Source organism: Oncorhynchus kisutch, linkage group LG3 (assembly GCF_002021735.2).
Source record: "Oncorhynchus kisutch isolate 150728-3 linkage group LG3, Okis_V2, whole genome shotgun sequence".
Taxonomy (NCBI): Eukaryota; Metazoa; Chordata; class Actinopteri; order Salmoniformes; family Salmonidae; genus Oncorhynchus; species Oncorhynchus kisutch.
Window position 1 is genome coordinate 38,162,186 of NC_034176.2, and position 23,882 is coordinate 38,186,067.

At 41.4% G+C, this 23,882-nt stretch overlaps 1 protein-coding gene across 1 annotated transcript in view; it reads left to right on the forward strand.

Annotated features, from left to right (window-relative positions):
• LOC109882388 (golgin subfamily A member 7) overlaps positions 1–23,798 on the forward strand; it is a 35,172-nt gene extending 11,374 nt beyond the window's left edge. The window contains exons 3-6 of the mRNA XM_020474490.2: positions 10,171–10,323; positions 16,699–16,800; positions 17,966–18,023; positions 19,777–23,798. Of these exons, the coding sequence (XP_020330079.1) occupies positions 10,171–10,323; positions 16,699–16,800; positions 17,966–18,007 (297 nt within the window). The 3' untranslated portion in view covers positions 18,008–18,023; positions 19,777–23,798. The remainder of the gene's footprint in view (positions 1–10,170; positions 10,324–16,698; positions 16,801–17,965; positions 18,024–19,776) is intronic.
• Positions 23,799–23,882: the final 84 nt, after the last annotated feature.

Below are 23,882 nucleotides of genomic sequence, written 5' to 3' on the forward strand. Positions count from 1 at the left end.
TTCCTGTGTCCAGCTCCTGCACATATACCGTGCATTTGGAAGGTATTCAGACCTCTTGACTTTTTCCACATTTTGTTACATTACAGCCTTATTCTAAAATGTATTAAATTGTTTTTTTTTCTCATCAATCTACACACGATACCCCATAATGACAAAGCAAATGTATTAAAAATAAAAAACTGCTATCACATTTACATAAGTATTGTCAGCAGCAATTATAGCCTCGAGTCTTCTCTGGTATGACGCTACAAGCTTAGCACACCTGTATTTGGGGAGTTTCTCCCATTCATCTCTGCAGATCCTCTCAAGCTCTGTCAGGTTGGTTGGGGAGAGTCACTGTAAAGATATTTTAGGTCTCTCCAGAGATGTTCGATCCGGTTCATGTCCGGGCTTTGGCTCGGCCACTCAAGGACTTGTCCCAAAGCCACTCCTGCGTTGTCTTGGCTGTGTGCTTAGGGTCGTTGTCCTGTTGGAAAGTGAACCTTCCCCCTAGTCTGAGGTCCTTGTCTTGGCTGTGTGCTTAGGGTCGTTGTCCTGTTGGAAAGTGAACCTTCCCCAATAGTCTGAGGTCCTGAGTGCTTTGGAGCAGGTTTTCATCAAGGATCTCGCTGTACTTTGCTCTGTTCATCTTTCCCTCAATTCTGACTAGTCTCCCAATCCCTGCCGCTGAAAAACATCTCCACAGCATGATGCTGCCACCACCATGCTTCACTGTAGGGATGGTGCCAGGTTTCCTCCAGAAGTGACACTTGGCATTCACGCCAAGGAGTTCAATATTGTTTTCATCAGAACAGAGAATCTTGTTTCTCAAGGTCTGAGATTCCTTTAGGTGCTTTTTGGCAAGCTCCAAGCTGGCTATCATGTGACTTTTACTGAGGAGTGGCTTCCGTCTGGTCACTCTACCATAAAGGCCTATTTGGGGAGTGCTGCAGAGATGGTTGTCCTTCTGGAAGGTTCTCCCATCTCCACAGAGGAACTCTGAAGCTCTATCAGAGTGACCATTGGGTTCTTGGTCACCTCCCTGACAAAGACCCTTCTCTCCTGATTGCTCAGTGGTGCCGGGCCGACAGCTCTAGGAGAGTCTCGGTGGTTCCAAACGTCTTCCATTTTAGATTGATGGAGGCCACTGTATTCTTGGATCTTCAATGCTGCAGAATTTTGTTGGTACCCTTCCCCAGATCTGTGCCTCGACAAAATTCCTTCGACTTCATGGCTTGGTTTTTGCTCTGACATGCACTGTAAATAGACAGGTGTGTGCCTTTCCAAGTTATGTCCAATTAATTGAATTTATCACAAGTGGACTCCAATCTCATTGCAAAGGGTCTGAATGCTTTCTTATTTTTAATACATTTGTTAAAATGTTTAAAAACCTGTTTTCGCTTTGTCGTTATTGTGTGTTGTGGGTAGATTGATGAGGGAGGAAAATGATGTAATCCATTTTAGAATAATGCTGAAAATGTGGAAAAAGTCAATGGGTCTGAATTCTTTCAGAATCTCTCATCTCCTATCAGTTAGAGCTGTGTGGGGTTAGCAGAAGGCTAGGAGCAGAAAACATCAAGTGCAGCTGACGACTCCAATACACTTTCACTGATCTAGTATTTACCCTTTATCCTGTTATGCTTGAGAGCAGTGACTGGTTTAAAAAACAGTGTTTGGTAATGATCCAGGGAATGGAATGAAACAGGTCCATGAGGAAAACTGCCTCCACCTGTTCCATGCCCACATAAAAAATGTGCTGCTAGCAAAATGGGGGGGTTGACATTCATGTGTCACATGAAAAGAGTAGCTTTACAACACAGCTTTTGGGTTTAATGGCACTTCCCTCTTGATTGGGTGGTCTCTCTTTGGCACACTTGTTTTCCTGTAGGATGCACTACACATACCACTGCTGAAGAAATAAATCGTGCTACTCCTTAGGGAGTCCACCCACAGCTACAGTGCCTCATCATAAAAAACCTTTCCAACATTTCTCCCATCCCCTTGCTAGCATAGTATATCATAGGCAATGTACTGCCAAACATTTTAAGTGAGCTTGCTCTTTTTTATACAGTCATATTTATTTCACCTTGTCAAGATTTTATTTTCTTTCTTTTTCAAATCTCAGGAGTGACAAAATACCTCGTTCATCAATTTAATAAAATACTTAATTTTATTCAACTTTGGATTCATGTTGCTCTTTAGCTGGAATAGATCATGGGGCAGCACATTGTGTTGATGATTTGACCTCTTTTTCAGGTTATTTAGTTGTTATTATACATTTTTACATGTTCTTTTTCTATCTTAAGTTTAGGTAGAAGAAAATGTCTGAAAAATTGTTCATTGTATTTGGCAGATAGCTAGCCAGACCTGCCAGGGACAGTGAAATAAATTGATAATGCTGTCAAATTTCCTCCACTTCCAATTTGCACATGTTGACCTTTCCCTTTTTTTCCCCCTTCTTCGAATTCACAGATCTACAGTAGATTTCTTGATGCAAAGTAGGCTAAATAAGTTGTTTAAGATGGTATCTGGGTCATCCCATCACAAAAAGCACAAGAAAGAGGATTTTGACACCCATCATCTCAGAATCTTCTGAAATCGTTTCTGTAGTTATTTTGTTGAAATATAGTTTGATCTCTGATTACATTAAGCTAATTGATTGCACCCAAATAGGTCCTTTTAACTTATAGGATTCACATAATATTAAATGATGGGCTCTCGAGTGGCGCAGTGGTCTAAGCCACTGCATCTCAGTGCTATAGGCGTCACTACAGACACCCTGGTTTGAATCCAGGCTGTATCACAACCGGCCGTGATTGGGAGTCCCATAGGGCTTTGGCTGGTGTAGGCCGTCATTGTAAATAAGAATTTCTTCTTAACTGACTTGCCTAGTTAAACAAAGGTTACATTTAAAAAATATATATGTATACAATATCATTACATTATATTTGACAAGTAGTATGAAGCTGCGGCTTGGAGGATTGTTTATTCATAATATGTAATGTATTCTCAGTGAATTTGAAGTAGCTTTCATTTCATAAATAAGTGTGAAAGTACCAGTTTTGCCCCCTCTAGATGCCACTGTTCCTGCTATTGCCACACCGTTTTATCTACACGGATCAAAAATATAAACGCATCATGTTAAGCATTGGTCCCATGTTTCATGAACTGAAATAAAAGATCCCAGAAATGTTCCATATGCACAAAAAGCTTATTTATCTAATTTTGTGCACAAGTTTGTTTACCTCTAACCACCACAAAAACATCCTATGGCTTTCTGCATTAGCATCGAACAGCCCCCGTGATATGCAACTTTTCATGGAAGCTACAATCCAATATACACAGGCAGTTAGCTTTTTCAAGCAGAAATTTGCTTCCTGCAACACAAACTCAAAAAAGTTCTGGGACACTGTAAATTCCATGGAGAATAAGAACACCTCCTCTCAGCTGCCCACTGCACTGAAGATAGGAAACACTGTTACCACCGATAAATCCACTATAATTGAGAATTTCAAGAAGCATTTTTCTACGGCTGGCCATGCTTTCCACCTGGCTACCTCTACCCCGGTCAACAGCACTGCACCCCCCCACAGCAACTCGCCCAAGCCTTCCCCATTTCTCCTTCTCCCAAATCCAGTCAGCTGATGTTCTGAAAGAGCTGCAAAAACTGGACCCCTACAAATCAGCCGGGCTAGACAATCTGGACCTTTTCTTTCTAAAATCATCTGCCGAAATTGTTGCCACCCCTATTACTAGCCTGTTCAACCTCTCTTTCGTGTCGTCTGAGATTCCCAAAGATTGGAAAGCAGCTGCGGTCATCCCCCTCTTCAAAGGGGGGACACTCTTGACCCAAACTGCTACAGACCTCTATCTATCCTACCCTGCCTTTCTAAAAGCCAAGTCAATAAACAGATTACCGACCATTTAGAATCCCACCATACCTTCTCCGCTATGCTGGTTTCTGGTTTCAGAGCTGGTCATGGGTGCACCTCAGCCACGCTCAAGGTCCTAAACGATATCTTAACTGCCATCGATAAGAAACAATACTGTGCAGCCGTATTCATTGACCTGGCCAAGGCTTTCGACTCTGTCAATCACCACATCCTCATCGGCAGACTCGACAGCCTTGGTTTCTCAAATGATTGCCTCGCCTGGTTTACCAACTACTTCTCTGATAGAGTTCAGTGTGTCAAATCGGAGGGCCTGCTGTCCGGGCCTCTGACAGTCTCTATGGGGATGCCATATGGTTCAATTCTTGGACCGACTCTCTTCTTTGTACACATCAATGATGTCGCTCTTGCTGCTGGTGAGTCTCTGATCCACCTCTACGCAGACGACACCATTCTGTATACTTCTGGCCCTTCTTTGGACACTGTGTTAACTTTTTATGGCTGCAGGGGCAGTATTGAGTAGCTTGGATGAAAAGGTGCCCATTGTAAACGGCCAGCTCCTCAGTCTCAGTTGCTAATATATGCATATTTGTATTTGTATTGGATAGAAAACACTCTAAAGTTTCCAAAACTGTCAAAATATTGTCTGTGAGTATAACAGAACTGATATTGCAGGCGAAACCCTGAGGAAAATCAAAACAGGAAGTGGCTTCTATTTTGAAAACTCCATGTTCCATAGCCTCCCTTTGCTGGATTTAAAGGGATATGAACCAGATTCCTTTTCCTATCACTTCCTCAAGGTGTCAACAGTCTTCAGCATAGTTTCAGGCATTTATTTTGAAAAATGAGCCAGAACGATAACATCGCGTCAAGTGGTCACATGAGTTTTGCTCACGCAACAGAGTTTGGATAGGTATTGCTTTTCCCTCTCCTACTGTGAAAGACATTTGCGGTTGATATATTATCGATTATATATTTTAAAAACAACCTGAGGATTGATTATAAGAAAAACTTTTACATGTTTCTGTGGACATTATGGAAACTATTTGGAATTTTCGTCTACGTTGTCGTGACCGCTCTTTCCTGTGGATTTATGAACATAACGCGACAAACAAACTGAGGTATTTTGGATATAAAAATAATCTTTATAGAACAAAAGGAACATTTGTTGTGCAACAGTCTCGTGAGTGAAAACATCTGAAGATCATCAAAGGTAAACGATTAATTAAAGCTTCCTGATGCTAAGTGTACTTAATGTTTTGTCGTGCGATCGATACATTTACACAACCACTTGGATTGCTTTCGATGTAGAGCATAATTTTAAAATCTCACACGACAGGTGGATTAACAAAAGGCTAAGCTGTGTTTTCCTATATTGCACTTGTGATTTCATGAATATAAATATTTGTAGTAATATTTATTGAATGTAGCGCTATGCTATCCAGCGGTTGTTTATGACACTTATCCCGTTAGTGGGATTGCAGCCATAACAAGTTAACAACCCTCCAGGTGAGCTTCAATGCCATACAACTCTCCTTCCGTGGCCTCCAATTGCTCTTAAATACAAGTCAAACTAAATGCATGCTCTTGAACTGATCGCTTCCTGCACCTGCCCGCCCGTCCAGCGTCACTACTCTGGATAGTTCTGACTTAGAATATGTGGGCAACTACAAATACCTAGGTGTCTGGTTAGACTGTAAACTCTCCTTCCAGACTCACGTCAAACATCTCCAATCCTAAGTTAAATCTAGAATTGGCTTCCTATTTTGCAACAAAGCATCCTTCACTCATGCTGCAAACATACCCTTGTAAAACTGACAATCCTACCGATCATCGACTTTGGCGATGTCATTTACAAAATAGCCTCCAATACCCTACTCAATAAATTCGATGCAGTCTATCACAGTGCCATCCGTTTTGTCACCAAAGCCCCATATACTACCCACCACTGCGACCTGTACGCTCTCTTTGGCTGGCCCACCTGTAGCATGCGCTCCAGCAAGTATATCTCTCTGGTCACCCCCAAAACCAATTCTTCATTTGGCTGCCTCTCCTTCCAGTTCTCTGCTGCCAATGACTGGAACGAACTACAAAAATCTCTGAAACTGGAAACACTTATCTTCCTCACTAGCTTTAAGCACCAGCTGTCAGAGCAGCTCACAGATTACTGCACCTGTACATAGCCCATCTATAATTTAGCTCAAACAACTACCTCTCCCCCTACTGTATTCATTTATTTTGCTCCTTTGCACCCCATTTTTTCTATCTCTACCTTGCACATTCTGCCACTGCAAATCTACCATGCCAGTGTTTTACTTGCTATAGTGTATTTACTTTGCCACCATGGCCTTTTTTTTGTGCCTTTTCCTCCCTTATCTCACCTCATTTGCTCACATTGTATACAGACTTATTTTTCTACTGTATTATTGACTGTATGTTTGTTTTACTCCATGTGTAACTCTGTGTTGTTGTTTTATGTGTCAAACTGCTTTGGCCAGGTAGCAATTGTAAATGAGAACTTGTTCTCAACTTGCCTACCTGGTTAAATAAAGGTGACATATAAAAACCTCTGTTAGTGAGCATTTCTCCTTTGCCAAGATAATCCAGCCACCTGACAGGTGTGGCATATCAAGAAGCTGATTAAACAGCATGCACCTTGTGCTGGGGACAAGTTTTGAGGGAGTGTGCAATTGGCATGCTGACTGCAGGAATGTTCACCAGAGCTGTTGCCAGATAATTTAATGTTAATTTCTCTACCATAAGCCGCTATAAGTGTTGTTTTAGAGAATTTGGCAGTACATCCAACTGGCCTCACATCCTCAGACCAACTGTAACCACGTTAGCCCAGGACCTCCACATCCAGCTTCTTCACCTGTGGGATCTTCTGAGACCAAACACCAGGACAGCTAATGAAACTGTGGGTTTGCACAACCAAAGAACTTCTGCACAACTGTCAGAAACCATCTCAGCGAAGCTCATCTGCGTGCTCCTCATCCTCACCAGGGTCTTTACCTGACTGCAGTTCGGTACCATAACCGACTTCAGTGGGCAAATGCTCACCTCCAATGGCCTCTGGCACGCTGGAGAAGTTTGCTCTTTACGGATTAATCTTGGTTTCAACTGTACCGAGCAGATGTCAGACAGAGTGTATTGTCTTGTGTGGAAGAGCGGTTTGCTGATGTCAACAGAGTGCCCCATGGTGGGGTTATGTTATGGGCAGGCATAAGCTACGGACAACAAACACAATTGTATTTTATCGATGGCAATTTGAATGCACAGAGATACGGTGATGTGATCCTGAGGCCCGTTATTGTCGTACACAATTCCTGAAAGCTGAAAACATGCTCAATTGGTGACATGTCTGGTGAGTATGGCCTGCATACTCACCAGACATGTCACCAATTGAGCATGTTTGAGATGCTCTGGATCAACGTGTACGATAGCATGTTCCAGTTCCCACCAATAGGTATCTGTGACCAGCAGATGCATATCTGTATCCTCAGTCGTGTAAAGTCCACAACATTAGGGCCTAATGAATTTATTTCAATTGACTGATTTCCTTTATATGAGCTGTAGCTCAGGAAAATCTTTTGAAATTGTTGCATGTTGTGTTTATACTTTTGTTATTTTTCTGCTCTCTTTTATTAAATTAATCACAATTTTCTTTGTAACTTTGGGTAGAAAACCAATAGTTTCTGTTTATGATGGAAATAAATTGTGTGGTTATCCTCACAATTCAAGCCAGTCCACAATGAAAATAATTCACTTTATTCTTCTCTTAGGCTAAATCTGTGTCCAGGAAATGGCCCCTGTATGTGTTGTGTATTCCCCTTTGAAAAAGTTTGGGATTAGTAAGACCAGGGATGGGCAACTGGCGGCCCGTGGACCAATTGTTGAGCGTTAGGTGCAATTTTGAAATTTGGTTGTGCATCCAACAGTTTTTCTCTTATGTCAGTCACTGACAGTCACTCAATCAACCCATGTCAACAATTTATTTTTTTAGATTGGTAAATTAGTCTGACGGCCAGTTATCTAAACTTCTAGTAATCATGGTCGAATTACGGATTGGGCGGGTGTTCCATTGACTAACAATTGACTATCTCACTCATATCATATTAAAAACTGCAACAACAAAAAATCTCAACAATGTGGCCAACATTTTGAATTGTAGCTGTAAAACTGTAGGCCTTCATGACAAGTTCCAATCTTTTGTGTCCCCTCTATCAAAGTTGCGCTTCCCTGAGTTAGACCATTCCTGGTGAGCAAGCAAACCATTAGACTACAGCAGTTCGAATGGTTTCGATGGGTCTTCAATTGTAAAAGTCACAAACACACACAGTGTTGTAATGGTATTGGGTTGGGTCTAATGTTAAATGTCACTTATCACACAACATGTATAAAAACAAAACACAAGACTACCATGAAATGGTTTCTAATTGTATTTTTGTATTAGGGTAGTCACAATATTTAGTAACTGCCCATTTCTCCAGGAAATATTTGGCCTTATATGAGAATTGCACCATATGGAAAGCCCTTTCAGAGAGCTGCCACTTGTTGAACTATTCAAGGAGAGCTGGATTAAAGCATTAGGTTGCTAAGAGAAGGACAAACTAAATTGTTTTCATGGAAGACTGACTTGACTTGTGAGGATGACCACATAATATATTTTCATCATGAGCAAAAGCTATTGGTTTTCAACCCAAATTTGCAAAGAAAATGTTATGATCCATTTGATAAACACAAGAGACCAACAAAATGGATAAAAGTGTGTGGCAGTAGCAGGAACAGCGATATCTTGTGGTCAAAGCCTGGTACTTTCACACTAATCTTTGAGGAAAAATGCAATGGCAAATTTCAATGGCTACTTCAATTGCTAATTTCTTTAAACGGGGTGACATCAAGAAATTTACTGAGAATATATTACATAGTCTCACTAAACAATACTCCAAGCCACTTGGATTTGTTCCGAATCGAATGTTGGGTACTATACTATTTATTTAATTGAAATGGCCAATTAGCTTATTTAGAAACATTCCTGCAATATTATTTTAACTACAGAAACCATTTCAGAACAATCTGAGATGGTGGGTGACATGGCACGATTAATCTATCGTCTAATACTACTAGCGTAGCACATACTTCCTAAAGTGCACATCCACACTTTTAAAATCACAGCATCTAACGTAATGGAAAAATGCTCAGACGAAGGAGAAATGTGGTTTGAATCCCAGCCTTCAGATGGGGAAATTAGTGGGATAACAAAGACTCCTCACGGCGGGCACCAAACATGCCTAAGACCACTGATCTGTTGGAGCTTGTTGTTACATTCCTTGGGCACATGGGAGCATAACTTGGAGGCTGTTCAGAGGCACAGAAGGCCTGGCTGCTCCCTTCATCTGGTCTGGTCTGCAGTCCGCTCTCTCAGACTGTGTCCCAAATGGTACCCCATTCCCTATAAAGTGCACTACTTTTGAATAGAGCTCGATGGGCCCTGGTCAAAAGTAGTACTCCTATATAAGGTGCCATTTGGGATGCAGTCTCACTCCATTAGGCCTGCTGAGGAGACCAGAATGGAGACTCACGCCAACACTCAGTCAAAACACCCTTCATTACTTCCAGTGGTCCAACGGCCCTTGGCCTCTCCTCAGTGGAGCAGGCCTGACCTGACGTGATGAGTGAATGTTAGTGTTAGCCAGCCCTTAGTTCCAACTCTGTCAGAGCCACATTGCATCTCTCATATCGGCAACACTAGAGCTAACATCACCAGATTGATGGAAACACTGGGAAAGTTGTTTTTTTACTAGCTAGTCTCTGCCAGTAGATAAGGAGAGACAGTCAGATTCCTCACTAGAGGTTTTGGTGTCTCCTGCTGCGGTATAAAGTGAAAACATGCGGTGAGCACACGACCAAGCCTTCCTAATTATTTTGCCAAAAGTGGAGAGAGATGCAGCATTCTCTGATTAAAAACACAATTCGAATCAAACCACTCATCATTTATACAGAGGATGAAAAGGATGAAAAGAATGTATAATTAACTTTCCATTTGTTAGATATCTAACACTCCATTTGATCATCTAAAATAGTAACTATGTGATGTATTTTTCTATCTTGATTGCCTTTCTTTAGATCTCACCATGTGTATCATCCTCAGAAACAGTTTTTGATTTTACTTGGGTTGCTTTTCAAATGGCGCCCCTATTCCCTCTATAAAGTACACAACTTTTGACCTGTTCAAAAGTAGCGCACTATATTGGAAATAGGGTGCTATTTGAGACACAACTTGATTGGTCCCGTGTTTCAGATTGACAAGCAGCAGTTTGAGGAGACGGTGAGGACGCTGAACAACCTGTATGCTGAGGCAGAGAAGCTGGGAGGCTCGTCGTATCTGGAGGGCTGTTTGGCCTGCCTCACAGCCTACACAATCTTCCTCTGTATGGAGACACACTACGAGAAGGTGAGAGACCTTCACTAATCCACACAACTAGGGTTGCAAAATTCTCTTAACTTTCTCAAAATTCCCAGGTTTTCCCAAAATCCTGGTTGGAAGATTCCTGGAATCAGAAGAGAATAAGCAGCAAATGCAGAATGCTCCAAGCAGGATTTCTGGGAATTTGGGGAAACATACTGGAATTATGTAACTCTACACAACTTAATATGTGCTGACTACAAAGCTAGTGCTGACTAGGTAAAGCCAATGTGTTGTACAAAAATACACCCAAGGAATGCTTTGGAATTCTCTGAATTATATTGTGGACCAACACTCTAGAATAGATTGTAAGCCAGTCAGCAGCCATTTTCTGGAGTCAGAAAGAAATGCCCCCTCAGAAATTGCTTGATATTATAAGTGCGTTTTGATCCCATATTGAAGGCCTCTATTACTGTCATGTAATCCATCAAGATATTTGGTCAATGGGTTTAGCTTTCATGTTGCAAGTTAGTAATTTAGAATTAGTAAGGGGGAACACAAACTAGTACAGTGATCACATTTCATGGAAGTTGAAATGAGATGTGAGGTATTGATATTAATATGATTAATGGCAGAGTTAAAATGGCAGAGAGCAGTACAGCTCTAACAATAGCGCCCATACAAGCAGATATATACATAATCTAATATGTGATTTTAACATTTAGAGTGAGTATACTGTTACTACACAAAAGCATTTTTTCAGATCCAGCTCTACCGGTTGGCACATACAGTGGTTGCTCAACTAAAAGTTTTGTGATTATGCTGCGGTACTTAGAGGTCATTTGTGGTTTAGTACGGTACCATGCGTCACCACTTCATTGCTCCAGACCAGCGCAAAGGGGAGTTAGAGCACTAATTATGCTTTTGGGTCCTTCTGTGTCTCTGACAATGAAAGGGCGACAAAAACCTAAATAGAAACTGATAATTGTGCACGACTTCAGTATTACTTACTAAAACTGTTGTTGTACTACGGTCTAAGGCAGTGCAAGCTGTCTTGCTACAGATGCTGGTTCAATACCCATGCCGGCCTCGACTGGGAGACCGATGAGATGACTAGGTTTTTGGTTTCTCTTCCTCTAAAAACAGAAATAAATAATTCTAAATAACAAACTGGCTTTATTTAGAAATTAGTAGCAATGTCTCACCCCATGTTCAAGAATGGCCTTTTTCTCGCTCATTTTACATTATTTGAAAATGAAATAATCTCCAAAATATATATATTTTTTAAACAAATTGATTGAAAAATTTAGAATGATATAAAAGCCCCTTGGATATTCTCACAGATATATTATTAACCCTGTTATTGGCAGGACAATATATATCTGTCATGGCTCCCGAGGGCACACAATGGGATTGCCTTGCAGTTCTCCAGCTGTATCCACTGAAATTGCACGAGGTTCAAGGCACGAGGGCAAGGGATGGGCTGCAGAGCCACGCACAGAAGACAGACTGCCCATGGGGAACAGAGGAGGAGGAGGAGGAGGGAGGGTGGGTGGACCCCCACCCCGCCATACTGGGTAGCACAGAGCAACACTTTAAGGGGCAATGCATTAATAATGGCGCTGACTAGGGAAACGTTCCCGCTATTCTAGCAAGTAACTGGACAATAGACTTGCCTAGATGGAGGGTAGGGGGAGAATTCTATTGTCAAATGTATTTCTAAGTTACGTTCCAAGTTAAGTAGCATTATTATTATGTATCACATACGACCGTGATTGGGAGTCCCATAGGGCGGTGCACAATTGGCCCAGCGTTTCTCTCCCTCTAAATATAGAAATAAATGTTTTGGCCTTTACAAATATTATTTTGGCCTTACAAATATTTTTTTGGCCTTTATTCAGATTACAATTGCTCACTTTCGAAATAACCTCCAAAATATAATTATATATTATCAAGTTGATGGCCGGCACCTACATAAAGCTGATTGACTCACTCATTCATTGCTTTGGATCAAAATAAATAGTTTAGTTTATTAATTCGACCATTTAAAAAAATAAGCACACATAAAACTTGAAAAAGCCATACATGCACATGAATAAAATAATTGAGGATAACACACAATAGAGTCTGGGACTTATTTCCATTGTGGTCCTCTTGAGACAAGATGGCTAGACAAGATGGCTAGACAAGATGGCTAGACAAGATGGCTAGACAAGATCGAACACAGTATGGCAGTGAAATAATTAAACAAAAACAGAGAGGAAGAACATATATCTCATCATTCCATTAAGTACCAACATTCTTTCTGATAGTCTTTAATAAAGAAATGTTTTGGTTATCCTGACCTGGACACCGTGTACAGTATTATAATAGCCCATTATTAGAATCCTCCAATGTATGTGTAATTATTGGCGGAGTGTCACGTCATATTTTTCGATATAGTGTAGGTCTGCCATAGGCGACATGAGTCTCACTAGTGTTGAGTAATGTGCTGTTAAAAGTGGTGTAGGTGTTATTTGGTTAGACACAAATTATGGTGTAGAAATGTTATGCTCTTAGTGTAACCTTTATTTAACTAGACAGCCTACTCCTTCCTCCCCATCGTGGTATTGAACCCTGGCCTCCCACAAGCCCGCGCACGACACAGGGATTCTTTAGCTAAATAGCCCGGGACTGTGTAGCCTACTCCCGACCGTCACGTTGTACAGCGCCATATTTTCCGTTTCATCCTAACGGAAACCCAGAGGGTTTTTAGTTTTCCTTGAATATAAGCACCATAATATTAAGCAAATTAATTAAGCAAGTACCAGTCAAAAGTTTGGACACACCTACTCATTCCAGGTTTTTATTTTATTTCTACATTGTAGAATAATAGTGAATACATCACAACTATGAAATAACACATATGGAATCAGTTAAGAACAAATTCTTATTTAGAAGGACAGCCTACTTCCTCCCTGTCGGGGAATTGAACCCCGGTCTCCCGCGTGCCCGCACGACGCGGGGATTCTTTAGCTAAGTAGCCCAGCACTGTAGCCTACTCCTGACCGTCACTTTGTACAGCACCATATTTTCCATATCATCTTTACGGAAACACAGAGGTTTTTCTTGGAATAGAAACACCATAATATAAATCAAATGAATTAAGCAACATTTCTTAAAATCAGTACCATATAGTATGTTCTTACAAAAAAATGTTTAAAATTCTCTAGTACAGCCACTATTGAAGGCTATAAAATGCTTCTCAAAGATGCCCTCTGGTGGTCAAACTAGCAATAACATTAATGGCACCAGTGGTTGGCACTTAAATAACGTTCCATAGAATTCTGCGGCACCACGCAAGCTGTGATGCACTACGCTGCAATTTTTACAGGACGGACCACTGCACAACCATATAGGAATTTATTTATTCCTGTGATGCATTGACTTAGGCTCCTCGTGGGAGTCATATGAAATCAAAAGTATTTATAAAGCCCTTTTTACATCAGCTGATGTCACAAACTGCTTATACAGGAACCCAGTCTAAAACCCCAAACAGCAAGCAATGCAGATGTAGAAGCACGTTGGCTAGGAAAAACTCCCTAGAAAGGCAGGAACCTAGGAAGAAACCTAGAGAGGAACCAGGCTCTGAGGAGTGGCCAGTCTTCTTCTGGCTGTGCTGGGTGGAGATTATAAGAGTACATGGCCATTAAAACCAGATCGTTCTTCAAGATGTTCAAATGTTCATAGATGACCAGCAGGGTCAAATAATAGTCACAGTGGTTGTAGAGGGTACAACAGGTGAGCACCTCAGGAGTAAATGTCAGTTGGCTTTTCATAGCCGAGCATTCAGAGGTCGAGACCGCAGGTGCAGTAGGGTGAGAGAAGGAGGGAGAGAGAGAGAGAGAGGGTCGAAAACAGCCGTTCCGGGACAAGGTAGCACGTCCGGCTAACAGGTCAGGGTTCCATAGCCGCAGGCAGAACAGTTGAAACTGGAGCAGCAGCACGACAAGGTAGCACGTTAGCACATCTGGTGAACAGGTCAGGGTTCCATAGCCACAGGCAAAACAGCAGAAACTGGATCAGCATAGAGAGAGGGTGCATACTTAAGTTCACACAGGACAACAGATAAGACAGTAGAGTTTCACCAGATAGGACAGACTGACCCTAGCCCCCCCCTGCACATAGACTATTGCAGCATAGATACTGGGGGCTGAGACAGGAGGGGTGAGGGGACACTGTGGCCCTGTAAGACGATACCCCGGACAGGGCCAACCAGGCAGGATATAACCCCACCAACTTTACCAAAGTACAGCCCCCACACCACTAGAGGGATATCAACAGACCACCAACTTACTACCCTGAGACAAGGCTGAGTATAGCCCATGAATATCTTCTTGACCGCACGAGCCTGAGGGAGAACATAACCGGACAGGAAGAGAAGATCACGTCAGTGACTAAACCCACTCAAGTCGAGTGTAACGGAAAAAAGCTTGGTACGACGTGATGCACCCCTCCTAGGAACAGCATGAAAGAGCACTAGTAAGCCAGTGATTCAGCCCACGTAATAGGGTCAGCAGCAGAGAATCACAGGGGAAAGAGGGGAGCCGGCCAGGCGGAGGCAGCAAGAGTGGTTCGTCACTCCAGTGCCTTGCCGTGCACCCCAATAAGAAATACGTGTTATATCCCATTAATCTCTCCTTCCTCCTGATTTGTGCCAGTGTTAATTACATCAACACTTTTTTAGGACGAAAAATACGTCAACCACCTATTTTTCCTTATTAAAACTATAATGATGAAGAGACGAGATGCCCCGGAAAAAAACAAAGTATTGCAAATTACTTTTCATTTTAGTCAACGAAAATTCCACGTCAGAATAATGGGCATTAATTTGACATGAAGCTCCTTTTCATTTTTTTGTCCAATCATAAGCATGCATGAAGTATGTGTCATGTCAATTCTGACAATGAGAGGATTGCATCTTTCATTTGTGCGGTCTGATTGAGCTGATCTGCCCAGCTCTCCCACACAGATCCCTGGCGGTCACTTCCGTCACTTGTCAATCTTTTGAACTGATGCAAAGCCAGGATACCTCAACTAGAGACCATGTTTACTCTCTTACTTTCATGTAGGCTATTTTTGCTTTAATCACATTAGAAGCTCTGTTTCCCATGTGCGCTGTTATTCATTCATCTATGTTGCCGTTGTGGTCCGCAAATACGAGCTGCAGTTGCTTTTTTCCTATGGCAAAAACAAATTAGTTAAATATTACGAGTAGAGTAATACTTCTGCCATTTTTGCAAAGCTCAAATTCTCTTCTGTTCAAGGAAACCACTGTTATTTACCACCTTGATTATGATGGGGAGAAAATCTGAGCTGTAAATTGTTTCCAAGATGGCGTAGCAGTTAGACGTCTTTGTCCTGTCGTGTCCCTTGTATATATATTTTTATATATTTTTCTTCGCATATCGTTTTAAATATTTTCCTAAAACTCAACTTCTAAATACTCTCCTGCAACCCGCTTCACCCAATGTGGAGTGGATCTGGTTTTTTCCTAAAGTATTTCTATTTACTTCGGATCTGGAATCCCTCAACTGAAGCTAGCCAGCTAACTAGCTACCAGCTATCAGTCAGCAAACCACTGCTAGCGGTTATCAGCTAACCTTTAGCTTGGAAAGCTCTCGACAGTTCGTACAATGTGACTCAAACCAGAGCATAATGGACCTATTTTTCTCTCCATATCCCCGGATTCCTACCGCAAACTCTGAACCTTTTCATCTGGATCTTCGATCTAGCTAACTGCAATCCCGGGTGACTACTCCTGGCTAGCGTTTCCATCCCGGAGCAAGCACCAATTAGCCTGAAGCTAGCCCGGCTTGGGCTCCTGGGCTACCACCAAAGCCCACTCCTGGGCTACAATATCCGGACCCCTTCTACTGCCGGTACTGGGCACGGAACCCCACCGATCCTCTACGACTGGAATACCGTCATAATCTGCCCGAGGATTCCAACAGGCCCCTCAGGCGCGACGTCCGCGGAAGGCCCATTCTGCTAACCGCGGCCTGCTAGCTATCTAGAGCTACTTGGAACCCTAGTAATCCACGACTGGTCTATTGACGTCACCGCACGAGGAGGCGAAAACAGACTTGCCTCCATCGCGACGTCCCCCAAAGGCCCTTCTGCTAAATCAAATCAAATGTATTTATATAGCCCTTCGTACATCAGCTGATATCTCAAAGTGCTGTACAGAAACCCAGCCTAAAACCCCAAACAGCAAGCAATGCAGGTGTAGAAGCACGGTGGCTAGGAAAAACTCCCTAGAAAGTCCAAAACCTAGGAAGAAACCTAGAGAGGAACCAAACTATGTATATTCAACCAAAACTATGTATGACAAGGTAAGTTGGAAAACTGAAAAAGTTTTTTATTCTTATTGTCTCTTTTCAGGTTTTGAAGAAGATTGCTAAGTTCATCCAGGAGCAGAATGATAAGATCTATGCTCCACGAGGTCTGCTCCTCACTGACCCTATTGAGAGAGGCCTCCGAGTTGTATCCTTCTTCAGAAAGCAGTGTGATAGCCATTAAAGTAACGTGTCTAGAAAGGTAACTCAGACTTTCATCCAAAATGGCACCCTTTGAAGGGCACTACTTTGTAAAGTAGTGCACTATATATTGGGAATAGTGTGCCTTTGGAATGCAGCCTCAATATGTGCTACGTTCACGGGATAAACAAGGTACTATATTTAGAATTAGAAGATCAGAAAATAAGTGTTGTGCTTTTTTTCAGTGATATTTCCTTTATGCGTTTCTTAGGTTTCGTCATGCAGGCTGATGTATATTTAAGTCAGGGCTGGGCTAGCTCCATGTTGATGTGTGCTGTGTAGTACTAGTTAGAACAATGAAGTTTCACATTGACCTGCTGCTGGTGTGTGACCGTGTTGGTATTTGGTGTTTCCACATGTGCATCCCAAATGGCACCCTATTCCCATTACAGTGCGCTACTTTTGACCAGAACCCCATAGGGATTAGGGTGCCATTTGGGACGCATTACCCAGGGCTCTGTGTGGTGTGCTCCCCTCTCGAACCCCTGCCTGTAAATGGAAACCAGGAGTCTGGGCAGCTCACAGTGGTACCCTGTAATAATACCAGATAAAAGTTATATTTAATCAATTTCATCTGCTCAAAATCAGAGGGTGCAGAAATGGTCTACGTTCTCCAAGTGTATGGGGTGCAGCCTGAGTGACTGACTCAACATCCAAAATGAATTGTACTGAGGGCTGGAGCAGGCAGTGAAATATGACTGAAATCGTTTACAGCTGAGGACCTCCTGAATGATTTCATTGTCTGCATCCCAAATGGCACCGTATGGGGCTCTGGTCAAAAGTAGTGCACTATTTAGGGAATAGGGTGTCATTTGGAAAGCAGACCTTGGTTTTATGGCGACCTCCTGGATTATTTCTCCAGCACTGCAGAGCTGCTGATTTTGGCCTGGGAGCGGCTGTGATAGCAGAGTGGAGATTGACAGGAATGTCACACCTGCCCTGTTTCCCCCCATGTCTTCTCAATGCACCTGAACAAGTAATGTCTGCATTTTTGAGTGTCTGATTTGATGTTTTGACTATTGCTGCCCAAGTGCTTTACTCACAGCAGTATGCCTCTGTAGATGTCATATTTTAGAGGAATTCTGCATTGCCTTTAACTAAACATGATCAAGGTTGAAGTAACCATCTTTGAAGACAGGAGCCTGGGCAGATAAAATCTACAGTACTATGGTGAGTTTCAAGACACGGTCATGTCACACAGGATGTGTACAACAGATTGCATATGCCTCGTATTCATGGCCGTTCTGTATTACTTTCCAAATTACTCTGGAGCAAAAAAACTGCTCAAAGGGTGAAATCTATAAGTATTTGAGTAGTGAGTGCGTGAGAGCAATTTCTTTAATCTAATGATGGATAGATGTGGCATGTTATTGAATTGAAATATGGCTGCTCTTGCTTTCCAAGACTGAAATTTATATTCTTCTTGGTTTCACCCCATGCTGTTACGAAAATCATTGAGACCAAGTCATTGTCCCACAGCAATTTGTATTTACTCTCATGCTGTGCAGTTCCCATCTACCATGCTCTCTACAGTATCACGCCTCTCCGTTATGGGTTTCGAACATCGGAGAGTTAATTAAAATGTACTGGCAGACAGCACAGGGTTTTTCTCCCAATGTATTTCAAGAGGACTACATGTGTCATGAATCTATTCGCCTCAATCAAGCACATCTGTCCGCCTTGTGTAGGTTATTGCATATGACAAAGAACATCATTTCCCCCATTTAAGATCAACTATTTTCAACAACAAGTGTCACGCTGCGAAACTGTTTGCGAACTCTTAATGACAATGTCTCAACCTGGTGTTTTTCAACAGACATTTCAGTCACGCCAAACCCAAACTGTCTCTGATAATGTTCTACATGAAGAGAGAGCAACAATTCTTTAATGGATCTGCTGAAGAACATGGCCCTAGTTGTTCATCAAGTGCTGGTTCAGCTCTGGCCTGGTGGAACAAAGTGCATACATGGGTTATTATTTTCATTAGAAATTCCTGACGGGCACCTCTATACATGTATTTGTGAGGAATGTAAACTGCTCTTTTATAAGTAGCTGTTGAGAGAAGTCCGTTGGACTGTTGCCATGGTCTTTTAGGCAATCTGTCCTTCCGTCCGTGCAGCAGGCCCACTGGAAAGGCCCAATGTGAAGTGTTGCGATAGCATTGTCCCGCTACTCTGCTGCATGCTCTTCCTTACATAGCAGAGCAGAAGGCCCCGATGGCGGACCTCAGCGGACCTGTTGTGGAATTTCACTGTTCGGGGTGAAGTGTGTGATGAATGGTCCTCTGGTGTAATTGCACTAGACCGCAGTGTAGGAAAACAGGCGTTCAGCAGTTAATGGTTTCAAAATGAGTCATTAACAGACGGCGGTGCCAAGTCTATCTCCCTATGCTCCTCCACCACAGTGCTCACTATTCAGGAGCAGGACCAATGCACTGTGTGTTGTACTGGTTCTTCCGGGTGCCAACCTGCCAGCACACTGATTGGCACTGCTTAAGAGAGCGGGCACCTGGACTATCTTGACCTTCAATTCATTAGTCTTTGGAGAGAATAAATGCTGTCAATTGTGAATATGTGAAAGGGTTTATGATATTTAAAATAAAGATACATGTTTTCTCTGAAGAACAACTTTGAAATGACTGAATAGCTTTGATATAACAGAACTTGATGATACAGTCAGGTAGTAACTAGTGCACATTGTTGAGCACGGTGATGTATGATGGTGGGTGTTTAGAGCCATAGAGATGAGTAGCTAGCTAACTGTGACATTTCTTTGGCAGATCCCCAAAAATAAACTATGGCTTCACTAAAAACGTCACTAAAGTTTATCTGCATCATACTGGCTGCCGTTTTGTCTTAAAAAATAATAATATTCCTGCTGTTTAAGGGTGTTTTTTTCTCACTGACCTTCTCACTTTTGGCAGATCCCAGACTGACTGGACAAGAGCTCTTGAGGGGCTGGTTCTATCTGGTTCTGGCTCTGCTCAGCATCACCTGGGGCCTCATTTATCAAAGGTGCGTTCACACAAAAAAATAGTCTAAACCTTGCGTATGCCAGTTTTCCCTCGAATGTGGGTATTTGTCCATTTTGAACTTGAAGGGAAAGTGTGCTTATCTCCACGGAAATCTCAGACCAGCCGTACGCACAACTTCTAGTGGTAGATCAACATGTATCGCAAGCAAATATTGTTATTTTGAGAAAAAATATAGGTGTTTGATGCACAAGAATTATAATAATGGTAGGCTAATAAAATCATAAAGGCCTAATGATAGAGCAGATGCATTTGCCGTTGGTAAGGAGATCACATAGTAGCATGTAGCCTAATGCGTCTCTTTTACTTGTATTATAAAAGCCTAAATTATAATCATATAGCAGGACATGTCTCTCCTTTTCCACTCTTAGCGGCGTTGGCGGAAAGAGGATCAAAAGTAAATAGACCGGTAGCCTATTTAAATTTGACAGTGTGTAGGATACAGTATTGCCACATCATAGCCTATTTCAATTCAGAGCCTATGCCAAGGCAGGAGATAGAAACAGATAGAAACATCATCTACTTCAAAATATTGAACAGGAATTAGTATTTTCCATAGAAGTGTGTTGTAGCATTTACTTTTGAGCTGTTCGAATAGGAAATCAAACTTTCAGAATGTGCTACCAGTGTTTGGCAATCTCTATAGGCGGCATGCATTTTTTGTTTGAAAAAGGTAAGTATTCTGCCCTCAGCTCTACATAAAAGTGATAAAATTGGCCATTGCACTTTCTTTTAGAATCTGTCATGGCCCAGTTCCAACATCTCCAAATCATACATCAAATGAGGGTGTTTTTATTACCATAAAAGGTAACAAAAACGTTCGTATATGTTGTGTGCAGTAGTTTGATGAATCCCAATAATTTAGTTGTGCATGCAAATCCTAGCATCCCCCCGTACGGCAGAATTTAGTGAGAAATGTACGCACGGTTGATAAATGAGGCCCCTGGTCCTGGGTAGGTGGGACCACCACCGCACCTCCAGACTGAGGACCACCTGAAACTTTAGCCTGCAGAACATCATACCAGCCCTCCTGGCTCCCATCCAGGATCCACATCTACTTTCTGACTACTGCGTCTCTACAATCTCCCCTGTACTCGACTCCCTCACACTGTTCTATACTCCACTCAACTAACGCATGTACAGTATATGATGCTGGGGCTGTATTACACATTCAAATCCTAAAGGCCCCTCTAAAGTGAAATAAGATACGATTTGACAGTTAGGTTGTTTTCTGTAATACATCCCCAGACCCCTAATCTTCTAAAAATGTATTTCCTATCTCTGTATTTATAATCATTTACTTACTGCATCTTAAGTCTGTTTACTTTTGCCTGTACAGAGATCGCTTGCTTTACAAAACCAAATGGCCCAAATTATGCTTGCATTCTTCTTGCATGTTGCGTCAATGCTCAGATGGTCCTTTTGTAAAACGTAAATGTGCCGTGCACAGTGTTTGTTTGGTGACTACTGTTCATTTTGCCGTGCGTTGATTGACTTGTTTGTATGTGTGTGGGTAGGCTATGTCTAGCTATGTAAGCACATTTGATTGCCTTCAAGTGAAGCGTTAGGCCGAGAAGTGCTCTTGTTTGTCTCCAGTGCCTGTAGTTTCTGTGAAGATTGCCTCTGTCAGCTCAGTCGGTTCAGGTCAAGTGTATCTTAGCATACTATTTTAGCAGCCATCTTATTTAGCTTATCCTAACTTTTGCTCGCTTTATTTTCGGCAGCAAGCATGTTAAAAATCGAAGACGATTCCTAAACAACCTCAACTTCTTGATTTCTTTGTTTTTGTAGCGATCAATTGTATGAATGAAGGACATTAGATTGTTAACTTTTGGTGATGATATAGATAAACATTGACAATACGTGGGTTAAATACAATGATTAATATAAACCCTGGATTGCTGATGTATTGGTGTATTGGCCAATGAAAGGCTTTGAAGCCAAAGGTCGGCCATAGTGGCACTCCTCAGAAGAAGCTGTTTTCAATTAAATGTATCGAAGACAAAATTACATGTATTTAAGTATTTTTTTATTGTAGTGGGGACGGTAGCATTAGAACTTTATATTATACTTTGACAAATGTTTTTATATATACAGTACCGGTCAAAAGTTTGGACACACCTACTCTCTCAAGGGTTTTTCATTATTTTTTTACTATTTTCTACATTGTAGAATAATAGTGAAGACATCAAAACCATTAAATAACACATATGGAATTATGTAAATCAAAATATATTTTATATTTGAGATTCTCAAAGTAGCCACCTTGATGGCAGCTTTGCATACTCTCAACCAGCTTCACCTGGAATGCTTTTCCAACAGTCTTGAAGGAGTTCCCACAAATGCTGAGCACTTGTTGGTTGCAACTCATCCCAAACCATCTCAATTGGGTTGTGGTCAGGTGATTTGTGGAGGTCAGGTCATCTGATGCATCACTTTCCTTCTTGGTCAAATAGCCCTTACACAGCCTGGAGGTGTGTTGGGTCATTGTCCTATTGAAAAACAAATGATAGTCCCACTAAGTGCAAACCAGATGAGTTGGTGTATCGCTGCTTTAAGTGTGCCTTGAATTCTAAATAAATCACTGACAGTGTCACCAGAAAAGCACCATCACACCTCCTCCCCCATTCTTCATGGTGGGATCCACACATACGGAGATCATCCGTTCACCTACTCTGCGTCTCACAAAGAAGGCAGTTGGAACCAAAAATCTCAAATTTGGACTCATCAGACCAAAGGACAAATTTCCACCGGTCTAATATCCATTGCTCATGTTTCTTGGGCCAAGCAAGTCTTCTTATTATTGGTTTCCTTTAGTAGTGGTTTCTTTGCAGCAATTTGACCATGAAGGCCTGATTCACAGAGTCTCCTCTGAACAGTTAATGTTGACATGTCTGTTACTTGAACTCAGTGAAGCATTTATTTGGGCTGCAATTTCTGAGGCTGGTAACTCTAATGAACTTATCCTCTGCAGCAGAGTTAACTCAGGGTCTTCCCTTCCTGTGGAGGTCCTCATGGGAGCCAGTTCCATAATAGCGCTTGGTGGTTTTTACGACTGCACTTAAAGACATTGTCAAAGATTGACATTTTCCAAATTGACTACTTTGTGTGTGGCTACTTTGAAATCTAAAATATATTTTGATTTGTTTAACACTTTTTTGGTTACTGCCATATGTGTTATTTCATAGTTTTGATGTTTTCACTATTATTCTACAATGTAGAAAATAGTCAAAATAAAGAAAAACCCTTGAATGTGTAGGTGTGTCCAAACTTTTCTCTGGTACTGTATATATTTGTATGTTTCATAATTATTTTTTATGTTTAGCTTACATAATGTAATTTTAAAGTATGCTTTACGGAGTCTGTAATGGAATAAATGTGGCTAAAACTAATTTGGACTTTTCTACAGCTTCCAAAATATTTTTTTTACCATGGTTGGGGTGTCAAGATGGAGGTGTGGTGGCTTCAAAACAGCTCCTTGTCAGTCATCTAGTTTATAAGTAATTGGTTAAATTTGACATTGCTCCATGGAATTACATCCATTTCATAATGTGTTTTGAATGTTAAATGCTGAGTTTTTTCTGTCTGACTGAAATCTGTTAGTGCTATATTACAGATAATGTAACACTACAGAAATGTCCAACTATAGATTTTATGGAACATTTTGAGGTAGGTTATAATGAAAGTCAGATGACTTATTCTCATATATTGTAAATATTATTTCAATGTATTCTGAAAATGGCAATGTTGAGCAAAATGAAAATGTATTTAATTTGGCCTTTTTAATATTAAACTCATTAATTTGATAAATTAGTATACCTTTTTATATGTTTTTTTTTTGTTGGTTCAAATGCAAACTGTTTCTTAACTTGTGAATTGTATCATAATAAATCAAAACGTATACTTCTTCTACACTTCTGGATGATGCAGAAAATCATTTGGATGTTTTAGCTTAAAGGGGCAATTCCACAGTTGAAACAATAACAAAGTGTGTTCCC